Raw genomic sequence first — 15030 nt, 5'->3', positions numbered from 1 at the left:
ACAAGCAGGTGGATTCTAGAGAAGAAATGGGTAGAGGGATGAGTGAAATTAGGTGAGGGAGATTAAGAGGTCCAAACTTCCAGGGACAAAATAAATGCGTCACAGGGATGAAACGTACAGCATGGGGAATACAGTCAGTGATTTTGGTATAACTTTGTACAGTGACAGATGGTACTTATCGTGGTGATCATTTTGTGATAGAAATATCAAATCACGGTGGTGTGCACCTGGAACTAACACAGTGTTGTAGGTCAATTATACTTCCATAATTAATTAATTAAATTAATTCATCAGCCATGATGAACAGAACAAGGAAATGAAGTAACCAGCATGAATAATGTACAAATGCCCACAGTTTAGGAGTTCTTCTCAATGAAGTCTCTTCCCTTTAGGAAACAGGGAAAGGTGCCCTGCCCAGGTGCCAGGCTACTATGGTGGGAGGTGTCGGGCAGGTGAAGGGCTGTGGTCTTTTAGGTGAAAGCTGAGAACATGTAACACAGAGGCCCATCCTTGCTCTCCATCTTTATTTGCCTTCTGTCAATCACATTTGAGGCATGGAATCAGACCGTGTTTTTCTTAAGGGGGTGACGGCAATGGCCTGACTTACCTGCCCCACCTCCATCCAACCGTTCTGTGCTGCTCAAGGCCAGGCTGGAAGAATCCTGGGAGATGGCATCATTTCCAAGTTTCTAAAAAATTCAAGTGCCCCGCCCCAAAAGTGCACAGTTTTTTAAAGTGTAAGAAAAAGAACAAAGCAGATAATAACTGGCAACAAATAATGGCTCCTTAACTCTACTGTCATTACACTGACTGTGTCCGACCTCCCCATCTCCCTGAGGCTCTGCTGCTGGGACAAAACCATGAGACATGCTCTGTTCTGTGTTTACAATCAGGGCTCTGGGGTCCAAGTTGCGGCCAGTTCCCTCAGGATGCTCCCCATGGACAGAGGGGCAGGGCCACAGGGAGCCAGTGGGCGTGGTGGTTTTTCTGATTGAACACCTAGGCGGGCTCTGCAGCCCCTGAGGCTCCACGTGATGGGGGCACTGATATTCTAATTGTTTCCAGGACCCTCTCCAGATTGGGTTCCACTGATCTAAAAGCAGTGGAAACCTTCCCAACCTCAGTGTACAAAATAGGTAGGAAGGGGCCTGAAATGGGCAGGGTCTTCCCTGCCACTGAGGCAGAAGCACTAGACACACGTCTATAGTTTAGGAGAGGCAAATATAAATAGGTCTGAATTAATTTTTTTTAAATCTGCAGGTGGGAAGAGTTTATGATGGCAAAGACAAGGAAGGTGAGATGGCGAGGGAGGAATCAGCCTCTGCTTTATGGGGCAGGAAGTCCACAAGAGCGTGAGGCATTTAGACACAAAAAAGATACGAAAAAACAAAAAAGAAGGCTAGCGTTTGCTCAGTGATACCCGAGAACCCTATTGGCAGAGATGACCCACACCTGCCTCCCGTCTAAAAAACAAAAAAAGCGGGGCGGGTGGACCAGGAGGCATGAAGATTCCTAAGACAGTTCGAGCTTCGGCCTGCCGGTTCCTGCTCAACTCACGCTTCTGACAAACCTAAAAAGCAAATATCTGCTGCCAGTTCCGAGCTTTAAATTGTTTCCGATGACACAGGAGAGATGATCTCAAACACAGTTGAGATCTGCCTCGTTACAATCTGCCACAGCCGCGCATCCGCCGGGAGTGCCAGCTGTGTCAGGAGGGAGGGGGAGCGTGGCAGGAGTGCCGAGGAATTTCTCAGCGAGCCTATGGAAGTTCCACTTTCACTAGTGGTGGTTACTGAGGTCTCAGAGGAAGTGTGTACACAAGTACCACAGCGAGAACGGCACGTTATTTGACATTATGGAAAAGTGACCCCAAGGAAGGGAAGCCCCGTGCCAGGGGCAGCACGTGGAGCCCTCTGAGTCCTGACGCAAGTCCGCAGGGCCAGGGGCTAGCCATGAACTGCCAGCCAAAACCAGCAGGGGGCGCTTTACTCCCCCCCCAGCCCCCAAGACGTCTAGAGGCTGGGCCAAACCGGTCCTCAGATGCAGAGTGCCTGACCTAGCCTTTTATAGCTTCTTAGAAGGCAGGGGCGTGGGTATCCAAGCTCAGATAAAAATGATAAAGTGGAGTATTTAAACAGGGCCAGGAATGAAGAGAAGTTAAGTTTGTGCCCTGAGCGCCTTGCTTAAGGAGAAACTGCCTTTTAGGCTCATGCAAGTGCAGGGCTGGCATCTGAGAGTAAGGGCCTCCTTAAATTTTATACCCTGGTCACCTCACTTGCCTACATTTAAAATCTAATCCGGGCTTCCTGGTGGCGCAGTGGTTGAGAGTCTGCCTGCCGATGCAGGGGGCACGGGTTCGCGCCCTGGTCCGGGAGGATCCCGCGTGCCGCGGAGCGGCTGGGCCTATGAGCCATGGCCGCTGAGCCTGCGCGTCCGGAGCCTGTGCTCCGCAACGGCAGAGGCCACAGCAGTGAGAGGCCCGCGTATGGCCAAAAAAAAAAAAAAAAATCTAATCCTAGGAGTTGTTTTCACTTTTTCCTTCCAGGCTTTCTGAGGTAGTTATAAATCCCCAAAATGCCTGTGCGGAATGAGGATGAAATAACCTGAAGTCAATTGTCTCTGAGTGCAGGCAGCTGACGAGGTGGCCCCAGGAGAAAAGATGTGGCCGCTAAGCTTTCAATACCTGTTACTCTCCTTTGTTAATAAATAATAAACACCATACTTTCATTTTCACAGTTCTTTCTGTGAAAATATATGTATTTTTAAATAAACACATATATTAAACGTAAGTAGGGAAAGAGAATTACTCCAGATGAAAGTGAAGGCTATATATATACATTCACACACATATATATTATATATATAATATATTTTTTTATCATAGTATATTCACTTCTGGTGCCTATGTTGCTAACTTTATAGGGAACACAGTCATGGAATTTTAGGGGAAAATATTCTAAAACTCATTTTCAAAACACGTTCTCATTATTTTATAGTTCTGATAGAACACCCTTGACTGGTTCCAATTTTAAATACTAAGGATTTTTATTCTTGTTTTAATAGACACTAGATGGTGCTCAAAGATCATTAGTATAAGTCTTGAACAAATTAAACCTTAAGAATTTTGTCACTTGGAGCCAGTTTATCAAATCCAAAGCACCTGGAAAAAAACCCTCCAACACTTCTCATCTTTCTACCAAAAGGCTGCTATTCATCAATGGAAACAGTGATAAAAATAAACCGCTCATTAGTGAGAACAGCACATCCCTTGTTGTAAGGAAAGTCTATGAAACAGATTAAAATGTAAACATATCCTTGGGTGTGTGACTCACCAATGATGTGGTCACAGTGTTCAGAATTCTGACCAGTGAGGCCACAACACGCCTCCCATGTTAACAGAGTGTAGTTTCAGCCCCTCAGCTCTTCTCTGCGGGCTAATGGGTGAGTGAGGAGGGATGCGTAACTAGAAAATTGCTAGGTAACGATGGTGCTGGCGGAAGAACTACGGTGAACAGCTGTAAAATCATGCAGGGTGCAGGATTTAATGAAAAAATAATCAGTTGTTTAGAAGTAATATAAAACAGCCCTGCATGTCCTGGTAAACAGTTAACCATTTACTTTCTGAAAATCAAGGGTTCATTGGGATGAACTATTTTATTCTGATTCAAATAAAAATCGATGTGCAATTTTCCCTTCATTAGAGAACCCAGTTTTACAAACATAAAAGAGCTCAGGATAGTGAGCTGATAGTGACCAAAACCTGGGTTAAACATATTAATCTTCGTGATCACAATAAGGATACAATCCTCAAGCAGCTGCCGGAAAAAACAGAGGTAAAAGGAGAAAAAAAAATACGCAACTTATATTTTAAAAAGTTCAAAAGTAAGTAATGCATTATGTCAGATTTTGGGGGGACTCAGCAATTTTTAAATGATAAAGTGCTTCTTCACAGCAATAGACAACATATCTCAATGGTCAAGTATTCAATTAATTCTAACAGAATACTTTGACTTTTAAACCTGGAACTTAGCAAGGAACTTTCAGGTTTGGAAAAGGACATAAATTCTGAAATAACTGAAAAACAGATCTCCCTTGATATAACTAGAATCTGGTTTCAATAATTTTATTTGCCTCTGTCAGCTTTCCTATCTCCAATCACCCTCAGGTCTCTGTTTGGATTCAACAGACAGTCTTTCCCAAAAGTGGGGCATGTCCCTGGCACAGCTGTCACATGTTTCTATGACACGCACAGGAGCACCTGAGCAGGTGAGACAAGCCCCGTGGACCTTCAGCCACTGCCTGGCCTTCCCGGGCTGAGGCTCTCCTGGAGAGCGTGACCCTCATGCCAGCGGGAAAACATGGGAAGACCAGGCCCTCTGATCTGTGTTCCGGGTTCTTTAGGAAAAAGGCCTGTTTTCGGATTTTTATTTAACCCACAGGTTATTTTTCTGTACCTGTCTTGCCCATAAAAACCGAGTGGAGACAAAAACGACAAAGGCAACCAAGTCAAAACAGACCCTCCTCCCTTACCTTCAGTGAGCAAGCAGCCTTGGCTTTCATCTCCTGCTTGGCCTTCATCTCTGCCAGCAGCCCGCTGCCCATCACTTGGACCCTGTACCTTCGCCCTCCTTGGGGGCTGCCCTTGCTCTCACTCCGGTCCACCTTCCCCACGTCTTCCCCTTGACTTTCTTCTAGGGAGTCAGGTGTTTTGATCTCCTCTACCCGATCAGCACTGCCGTTGTGCTCGGCTGGCTTCGTGTCCTTCCTGGGGGTGTCCACAGCTGGACTTCTGACTCCTGCCTTTGGAGAGGAGAGTTCTTCTGTCATCAAGACCGCTGGTGACCGCTCAGGTTTGGTCCGGGGTTTGATTAAGTTGAGAAAGCCACTTTTCCGAAAGTCTCGCTTTTTCTTCTCGTCTCCTCCTTCACTAAGCTCATGGGACTCTGAGCCTCTTGCTGACCCTCTCCTGTGATTCAAAAGAACAAATCCTGTTGGGTTTACTGTAATTAACGCTCCAGCAAGAATCAGTCAAAACAGAAACAGGGAGATCGCTGCTTACATGGCAACCGTTCTGAAGCATTTAAAGAAAAGCTGACTTTGGAAATAGGAACGTTGGATATCATCATATCCACACAAATCGACAATGGGAATCTGATGTGAATGGGAGGACTGAGAGCGGAGTGGAGTTTATGTTTAAATGCTCCAGAGAGCTTCCAGAAAGGGTGGCTCCACCCAAGACACAGGTGGGCGACGGACTGCCTTATTGAATTTGGCGGGCACTGGAAGGGCCAGATTTCCCCTTAAGCCCCTAAAATCCTTCCCCGGTCATTAGATAACATCTGAAATCCCGCCCTAAGTGCTCAAACCAAGATCCGGATCCCTGCTTAAATGTAATACCACTGCAAGAGGCAACAACATGAAAAAGCGGACAGTAAGCTTTGGTAGAAGTTTGTCAGGAAATGGATGGGGAGAAAGTGTAAATGATGTGGGTTGAGTGGGAGGTATCATCACTGCCTTTCACTTAAAGCTGGAAGGATGAATACCCGTTTAGCTCCTTGAGTCCCAGGGAAAATCCCAGTAAGGGATTGAAAAAAAAAAAGGCATAAGCCCCAGAGGGGAGAAAAGACAAAAACAAGAGTTCGGAAGCCACAATAGTTAGGAGTGAAAACTTATTAATCTGGGAAAGCTGACCTCTAAAGCATTAGTAGGGGAGGCCCTGAAGCAAATGGATTTCAGGGGAAGGGGAGCAGAATGTGCCACCCCGAAGTATGCCTCTTTGGCACAGGAATATTTGAGGCTGATTATTTTTAAGGAACAGCAGACACAGGAGAAGCTCTGAAAACAGAGTAGTTACCTTTCTGTAAGAGAAATTTACATTTCTAAGGAAAATCTCCATTTGTAAGGGTGTATTCCTTTCAGTACCAGGAAAAATAGAATCACTAAATCCCTAGAAATGTATCAATGGAGAAGGTAGGGACTTAAACCTGCATAACGACCTTACCCCTGTTTATGTGGTTCAGGATAACCTCCCCAAACTGTCCCCAACCTCATCTTCTGTCTTTAGCTGAAGATGGTATTTAAGGTGGTAGTGTGGGCCATTTCAGGGAATTATTGTTTCCCTTGGGATCTCCCATGTATTCAGGGGGTAAACATGTTAATAAACTCCATGAAACAAGAATAATAGAAAAATGTGACAGCAGAAGTGGAAGACTCAAGGTTGGAAGATAAGACTGAGGAAATCGCACAGAAAGTTGATGGGGGGAGGCTAAGAAAAAGAATGAAGAAATAGAAGAGAAACCAGTTAAAAAAAACAAAACTAGTGGATTAATAGAGGAAACAATAATGGGAGTTTAAGAAAAAGAATATAGAGAAAAAGCAAAGAAATTTATATATATATATGTATATTTTTTTGTTTGTTTGTTTGTTTGTTTGTTTTGTGGTACGTGGGCCTCTCACTGTTGTGGCCTCTCCTGTTGCAGAGCACAGGCTCCAGACGCGCAGGCTCAGCAGCCATGGCTCACGGGCCCAGCCGCTCCGCAGCATGTGGGATCTTCCCGGACCAGGGCACGAACCCTTGTCCCCTGCATCGGCAGGTGGACTCTCAACCACTGCGCCACCAGGGAAGCCCAAAAGCAAAGAAATTTAAAAGAAATAATTCACGAAAAACTCCAGAACCAAAGAATATAAATTCCCAGATTGAAATGGCTCATTAGTGCCTAGCAAATGGGTTTCAACAAAACAAAATAAAAAAACCCACACAGAGGATATCATCATAAAATGTCAATATACCAGGAGCAGAAAGAAGATCCTAAATGCTTCCTGAGAAGAGGAAAAAAAGAACAAGCCACAAAGGATCAGGACTCAAAATGACACTGGATTCTTAGAGCAACTAGAAGCTTGAGGATACTGGGACCAGGTTTTCAAAATTCTAAAGAAAAATGGATTCCAATCTAGAGTTGTATACCTAGTCACACTATTAAGCAAAATGCAAGACATATGCATTTCAGAAACTCACTTCCCATGCTTCCTTTCTCAGCAAGCAAACCGAGGAGGTGCTGCACCAGAAAGAGAGTGAAGTAATAAGGAAGACGACGACCGGGCCAAAGGAAACAGGAAAGACACAGGAATGAGCGAGGGGAGGCCCCCAGCAGACAGCGAAGGGACATCCCAGGAGGACAGCAGGGGACGCGGCCTACAGGTCACCCTGGGGCGATCAGAGAGCAGTGAAGGATGTGCCCAGGAAGATGAAACTGAGAAGACTTGGGGAAATTTCTACCTCTACTGGAGACTTAGGAGATATGTCAGAGATAGGAATACAGAAAACTAAGCAAATGCAAAAGGAGACAATTGTTAACTCCAGGGAAAACAAAAAGTTGTATAGCAGATGAACGTATTTGCAAAGCAGAAACAGAGACACAGATGTAGAGAACAAACGTATGGACACCATGGAGGTTGGGGGGGATGAATTGGGAGATTGGGATTGACACATATACACACTACTATGTATAAAATAGGTAACTAATGAGAACCTACTGTATAGCACAGGGAACTCTACTCAGTGCTCTGTGTGACCTAAATGGGAAGGAAACCCAAAAAGGAGGGGATATATGTATACGTATAGCTGATTCACTCTGCTGTACACAACACTGTAGAGCAACTATACCCCAATAAAAATTTTAAAAAGAGTTGTATAGGAAAGGAAATGTAATCATACCATACTGTATAACTTAGCTGTGAATATTTACATGCTTATAATGAAGTAAACATTAAACACTGATGTAACCAACAGTTACGACATAACTAAATAAGATGGCAGGAAGAGGAAGTGTGTGTGTGTGTGTGTGTGTGTGTGTGTGTGTGTGTGTGTGTGTGAGTTTGCCTGCATGCGTTTGGTGGACAGAAGGGTCAGACTGTATAAGAGCTAAAGTATCATCCTCTATATAGTAAGAAGCCACCAGTTATGGTTACTATTTAAAACTGAAAAATAAGAAATAGCAACAACAACAAAAAAGAAATATGGAAGCAAAATCAAAGTAAACGGCTAAAGGAACAGGAATTAATTGCCCTGGGGAATAGGGAAAGAAACAGCCCCCCGCCTTTATTTGTTAATAAAAAGCCTTGAAGAACACCTGACATTTTAAACTATGAGGAGCACGTGTGCAACTTTGACTTTCAAACTTCCTTCATACAACTTGATGGTCTGACCTGCACCTAGACCTCTACGTAACAAACTGACAATGATCTGGTTTTATATAACAAAATAAAACAAATCACAACTTTTAGTAGATTCCATCATTATTTGACAAAAACTGATGTACCTAGTTCTATGTGTGCACTTGGACATGCAGAGAATCCTCCTAGAGCAGTATCTTTGTAGAAAGTGGGTTTTACACCTTATAAAGTCTGCCCAACTTTCATTCACAGCCTATTAAAGAAGGAGGCAGCTTTAAGGGCAGAGGACATCACACTGGCGGTGACACCACAGATGATCTAGATCTAACGCGCACAGATCTCTCCACTAACTCAATTTCCAAAGTTTGGGAAGAGGAGAGCCTACAATTTTATCTGTTTATACAGATACAGGCCAAAGACTGTCTTGATTCATTAAACCAATAGTGACTGAGGGCAGGTGATACATTATGGGCTGTGTCAGACACTGAAGTTATAATGAACAGTAAGACCCAGGCATTGTTTGTGAAGAAAAGCATCCTTTGGGAAGAAAAGACTTGAAAGCCAGTCATCAAGAAGGATTTTCCCGTTTGGCTCAGTTTATGCTGGTATTGCTTGAATCTTTTGTGCTGAGAATATGTCCATCTATTCCCCACGCTGTAAAAAAATTAAAAACCAAACAAACTCTGGAAGGATTCTGTTGCCCTAACACGTGTGTGTAGAGGATGAAAAAAAAGGGGGGGGGCAGGGTTGACTCAGCACTAGAGAAAGAGCAATTAATTTGGGGGGTTGGAGGTGGGAGGTGGGGGAGGAATAGTCAAGGCTTTCCCCTGACTAGAATAAATAACACTTATTTTGAATAAATGACATTTACATTGGATCTTGAAGGAGAGGAGAATAGAATTTTCCCTAGTATGCCAAGCTTCAAGTGTCAAAGAAGACAAATGATTGGGTCCTAAAGCTTATAACATTAGGTAAGTTATACTGGTATGGACACAAAAATTTAACTTATTCCCACCTCACCATCCTGCTAAGGCAAGATAAGGCACATCAATCTATAGAACGGACTAGCTTCTTCCTTCCCGGTGCCTGGCCTGTTCCCCCTCAGCTTATCAGGATGGTTCAATTCGTTCTTGAATTTGATATCTCAAGGTGAAGAACACTTCACAGACACAAATCCATATTCAGAGTGTACTTGGGGATGGATCTGCATATAGTTGGGGATTAAGTAACTTGGTACAAGTCATGCTTAAAGGCTGGAGTGTTTCAAGTTAAGCTCTTAATAAAAGTACTATTGAGTTGTCTTCTAAGGAAACTCCATGTTGTTAATAAGAAAATACAGAGGAAACTTTTTAGAGGCTAACTCTGAAGGCTCTTCACTAATTCTGTTGTCATTCTGACACTGTCTGTTAAAGCTTTGTCATTTAGCAATGATACAGGCCCCCAGATACATCAAATTATGAATGTGAGGAATTTTTAAATACAGCTGACCCTTGAACGACGAGGGGGTTAATTCACATATAACTTAGAGCAGGTCCTCAGTATCCGAGTTTGTCCACATCCACAGATCAACCAACCACAGCCTGTGCAGTACTGTAGTATTTACTGTTGAAAAAAGTCCACAAATAAGTGGACCCGTGCCGTTTAAACGTGCGTTGTTCAAGGGTCCACTGTAAGTAATTTCAGCCTGCCAGTGCCCACTGTCCTAGATATACCCAGGTGAATGTGATGATGCCCTAAAAAAAAAATACCTTGGGGAGGTACATTCTGTGCTCTGATTTAGAAGAGTACAATGGTCCTTCAACTTGAGCGTGCCTCAGTACACCCTGGAGGGCTTATTAAAACACTGGCTGCTGGGCCCCACCTCTAGCTTCTGATTCAGTAGGTCTGGGGTAGAGGTTTGAGAATTTGCATTTCTAATAAGTTCCCAGTTGATAGTGATGTTGCTGGCCTGAAGATCACATTTGCAAACCACCAGAACAGTAAATCCCCTGCAAAATGTACTTACATGAAATGTACATGAAATACATTTCATACTTACATGAAATAAGAGCCTTAGTACGTACTAAATTTACTTGTAATTGTTAGTAATTTAAATATGAATTAAATCATATGATTAGTGAAATGACTCTGAACTCACTTGGAATCCATTTTGGTCACCTTCTTGGTGAAAAATTCATCTACACCTTCATCCACTCTCCCCATAAGACCATTCTGTTCACCATCTTGGGAGACTAGGCTGGTAGCACAGCCCTGCAAACCAAACAGGTGTGATATTAATTTACATTCAACTTAATTCGGCAAACATGTATTGCTAGATTCAAGGCACTGTGATAAAGGCCATGGGAAGGACAAGACTGACTGACATAGGGCCCTTATATTCTACTGGAATAGAAGTCACATTACAACTGTAACAAGGGTAGAAAGAAACAAAAGTGAGAAATGCACTAGAAACACAAAGCCTGCTGGAGGATTAAGTCTGACTGCTGTCGCAGAAGCAGCTTGGAACCTAGCAGGCTATGAAGAGTCATGTGTTCCTGAAGCAGAGGAAGGCATTGCGGGCATATTGGTAAGGGAAGAGAGAATGCGTGAGAAAATGATACACACACTAAGTTTTGAAAACAGTAATAACTCCAGTGGCCGGGGCCTGAGGTTTAGGGATAGAGTTAACTGCTGAGTATTAACCCTAGCAGATACTAAAAATGGCCACTCCAAACACCACCCCCCCCCACCACCACCTGCTTTCTTTCTTGCTTGCTGGAAGAACCCTGATTTCAAGATGGAATACTTATCTGAACAAGTCAGATACATTAATCTCCTTGTCTGTGACTGGTAGGCATGGGCATGTGATACAGTTCTGGCCAGTGAGTTACCAGGGGGCTCATGGGCAGGTTTTCCTGCAGAGGAAGGGATGCATTTTTTTCTGCATGGTTGTGGGAGAGAGGATGTGATGTCTGAGCTGCAGCAGCCACCTGGAGTTCAAGAGGAAGCAAACCTGAGGACAAAATCCACCATGCTAAGGATGAAAGAGCAGAACAGTGGAAACCACCTGGGTGCTTATGCTGTGAATAAACCAGTCCTGGATCCTGAGACTTGTGGATTTCTTGTTAAGTAAGAAAATAAGTATTTCTCATGATTTACGTCATTTTTAGTTCAGTATCTCTCATTATCTCTAATTGAATGAATACTTCCCAACTAATAATACAAGGACTGACAGTGAACAACCTTGAATCCTATGCTAAAAAGTGCGGAATTTACTTTGTAGGTGAGAGGGAGCCTCAAAGAAATGCCATGACTCAACCTGTATTTTGGTCAGATGATTCTGGGGCAGCATGAAGGATATACTGGAGAAGCCAGGGATTATAACTAGGGAAATCTGTTCAGGAACACAAACGAAAGACTTCTGTGATTGTTTGGTCTAATCAGGAGGAGATGAGGGACTAAGTACTAGTGAAATGAGAAGAGAAAGAAAGACGTTGCCTAAGATGAGGTTGAAGTTTCCAGGCTGGGTGAATGGGAGCATCATTCTAGGGAACATAGTTCAAAGATTCAACTTTGGGAAGAAGATGATGAGTCCAGTTTCAGGCAGTGTTATCTGAGGTGCTGTGGAAATCCAGGGGCAGGTGTCGAAAGCTTGAGTCTCAGGACAGAAGCTGGTGAGAAGGTATATGGAAATTATTCACCAATCTAGCATTTCTCTTTGAATGGACAACTCATAGTGAACTCAGTAACATGCTTGGTTTGTGTCTGCAATAGTGTATTAATACACTATTCACACAGATAGCTTGTGGGCCATTGAGAAAGGACATATATCTTGCCCATTCTGTTGGGCAGAGGACAAGTTCCCATGTGGTTGCGATATCTGAGCAGGTTGTCTTGCCACAGAGCGGTGGGAAAGTTCCTTCCTGTAATCTTGATTTGCAAGTCTCAAGTTGCCTCTGGGGGTACCTGGCTCTTGTCTGCACAGGCACTGTTTAAAGAAAAGACCCATCATTTGCTTTAAACAATCATTCACTGGCAACCTCCCTTATAAAAATGAGCTGTGTGTTTGAGTTCACATTTGTGAAATGCTGAAAAGTGAGCAGACAATAGGTAATAGACCAAGAGCCCTGTGAAATGTGAATAATGAAAACAATGAGACCTCTCATCTGATTGGCGCTTTATAGTGGAGCAAGGCTTTCTTGTGAATTGCAAGAGAGCAGAGAATCAGCCACATTTGAGAATTCAGTTATGGAGAGAAAGCAGCTCACTGAACAACTGCTGTTTAAATTACAAAAGACAAAGTAGGGGGAAGGGTGAGCTGTGACAAAGCGAGAGAGAGGCATGGACATATATATACACTAACAAACGTAAGGTAGATAGCTAGTGGGAAGCAGCCGCATAGCACAGGGAGATCAGCTGGGTGCTTTGTGACCACCTAGAGGGGTGGGATAGGGAGGGTGGGAGGGAGATGCAAGAGGGAAGAGATATGGGAACATATGTATATGTATAACTGATTCACTTCGTTATAAAGCAGAAACTAACACACCACTGTAAAGCAATTATACCCCAATAAAGATGTTAAAAAAAAAAAAAAGACAAAGTAGCACAGAACTTGCTTGGATTGTCATTTTTCCTTTTGTAAAAGAATGGAATCTCTACAGTAATAACAGCTCCCTAAGTTTGTACAGTGCTCGATCGTTTACTATTTCATCTTCACACCTACCCCTTGAACTGCAAAGGAAAGATAGCGTTATCCTAGGTTTTGGTTAGTAGATCAAACCTTGGCTCAGAGGGTGAGAGGTGCCCACACAGGTCACCTGACTGATGGATGAGAAGGATGTGACCCCAGGACACGTGGTCCTAACACGGGGCTTCCTTCCAGGGCACCCTCGCTTGCCCTCAGAGGCTGCCTCTCAAATTCCTCTTCCCATTTTGAGGGGGAAAAAAAAGTTTTACTAGTATAATCTCTCCTTTCAGCCCTTTTCTTTTTTGCCTGCTTTGAAACAATTCACAGCTAGCATAAAAGGTCTCTGGGGACATGAAGAACAATCAATGGATTTCAGAGACGGAGGCACACAGGGCTCAACAAAGCAATCTGGTTTCCTGTCCTGTAGGACAGGCCAGTTTTTAGGGCTGGACAGGACCTTAGAGACCCCACCCACCACCCCGGGGCCCAACCCTGTCATTTTAGAGATAAAGAGACTGGGAGTAGAGAGATTAAGAGAAGTCCAGGATCACTGGGAGACCTTGAGCGAGATGCAGCTTAAAATGCATCTGTTAAAAGCAAGAGGAGTCAGCACCCTGTAAGAAGAGCAGCAGAGAAGCTGAAGACTAAAATGACATGCGGTTTGGCAGGAGAGTTCAAAGACAAACACACACGCTGTTTCAGGTCAATATCCAGCAAAAGGAAAGGAAAGGAAAGGACATACAGACATCGGAAGTTCTCACAATTCCATTTGATTTGGGTCTTTAATGTCAAGGAGAATAAATTTCAGACTAAAAAGGGGAGCGGAGCTATTGGAAAGGAAGAGCAGAAAGCTTAGCCCTGAGCTAGTTGGAACCAACTGCACCTGTGCTCAGAGGCAGGCTTTTGCAAATAAAATCAGAAATCGCTGTTGTTGGTATCTGAGAAATAAAGAAGGTAGATCTCATACCTCTGGTGTATAAGTAAATGCTAATAGGATAATTTGTGAATGCTTAGAAGATAAGCCGGTGATTATGAAGACTAAAGACAATCAGACCACCCTCCGTTCTCCTTTTCCTGGATTATTAAGATGAATGCACCGGGGCAGCACTGTAGGGGGTGCACCTGGATTTTGACAAGGCAGCTGCCAAATCTCTCGTGTCTCCACCAGCCGGGGTGGGGTCCGGGGGGGGGGGGCGGGCCGGGGGCGAGAGCTGGGCAGGAAGGAAGGACAATTAGGTGCATTAGGGACTCTGAGCAAAAGAAACCCGAAGAGTGCTAATTAGTGAGTTGAATAATCTTGAAATTTTACATGCATACATTAGACAGTAAGAAACATGGAAAATTAAGAGCCAAGCAATCAAGCCAGGAAAAAGGACTCCAAGAAGAAGTAAAAGAAACAAAATATAATTTAAAAAAAATAAGGCAAAAATTAATGAACTTGAGAGGACCAGTAAAGCTAATTCTTTGAAAAAGACTAGTAAACGAGACCTTGCAAAATTAGGAGAGAGGAATTAAGATATATTAGAAATGGAAAAATGGGACACAGCTATTGATACAGAAGAGATGAAAAATGCAAAAGAATTCTATAAACAAGTAAATGAACTATTAGACTAAGTGGGCAATATCCTAGAAAAAAAGAAATTACCAAAGTGGTCTCAAGGAGAATTAGGTAATCTGAATAGATCTGATGAAATAAAATTCACATTTTACGGCAAGATGAGAAAAATTTAAACATAAAATTTTTCTCTGCCCGTTTGGACCTCCCTCCCCCCTCCCCTTTAGAGTGTATTGTGCATTCTGCCTTAACCAGACCTCCTTAGGCGATAACCTTCCTTTTTAATCTTGTAAGGGGTCAGGATGACCCACTTCTCACTTTGTTCATGCAGGTCTGGATTGTGTAAACTGTCAGTACACCATCTGACGTATCACCCTTTGTCTCAAAAACTTATATAACTGTGTTTCGACCTCTAACAGGCAGAATAGTCCTCAGAGCTTTCTGAAAAACTGTCTCCCGGGTTATAATCCTTAGGTTGGCTGAAATAAAATTTTCCATTTCTTTCTTAGATTGACTATTCATCTTTTTCATCAATAGATCTATAACGAAAGAAATAAAATCCCTAGTTTAAAAAAATCGACATATCAGCATGACATGCACACAGACAGCACATCAGGCCCAGGTGGCTTCCCGGGGG

General features: G+C 43.4%; 1 protein-coding gene across 1 annotated transcript in view; it reads right to left on the bottom strand.

Moving 5' to 3' along the window:
- CARMIL1 (capping protein regulator and myosin 1 linker 1) overlaps window positions 1-15030 on the bottom strand; it is a 321444-nt gene that overhangs the window by 14030 nt on the left and 292384 nt on the right. The window contains exons 31-33 of the mRNA XM_060023517.2: window positions 10310-10422; window positions 4531-4966; window positions 608-689 (exon numbers count right to left, since the gene is read on the bottom strand). Of these exons, the coding sequence (XP_059879500.1) occupies window positions 608-689; window positions 4531-4966; window positions 10310-10422 (631 nt within the window). The remainder of the gene's footprint in view (window positions 1-607; window positions 690-4530; window positions 4967-10309; window positions 10423-15030) is intronic.

This window comes from Delphinus delphis, chromosome 10, assembly GCF_949987515.2.
Source record: "Delphinus delphis chromosome 10, mDelDel1.2, whole genome shotgun sequence".
Classification (NCBI taxonomy): Eukaryota; Metazoa; Chordata; class Mammalia; order Artiodactyla; family Delphinidae; genus Delphinus; species Delphinus delphis.
This window is presented reverse-complemented; position numbering and strand designations above follow the sequence as displayed.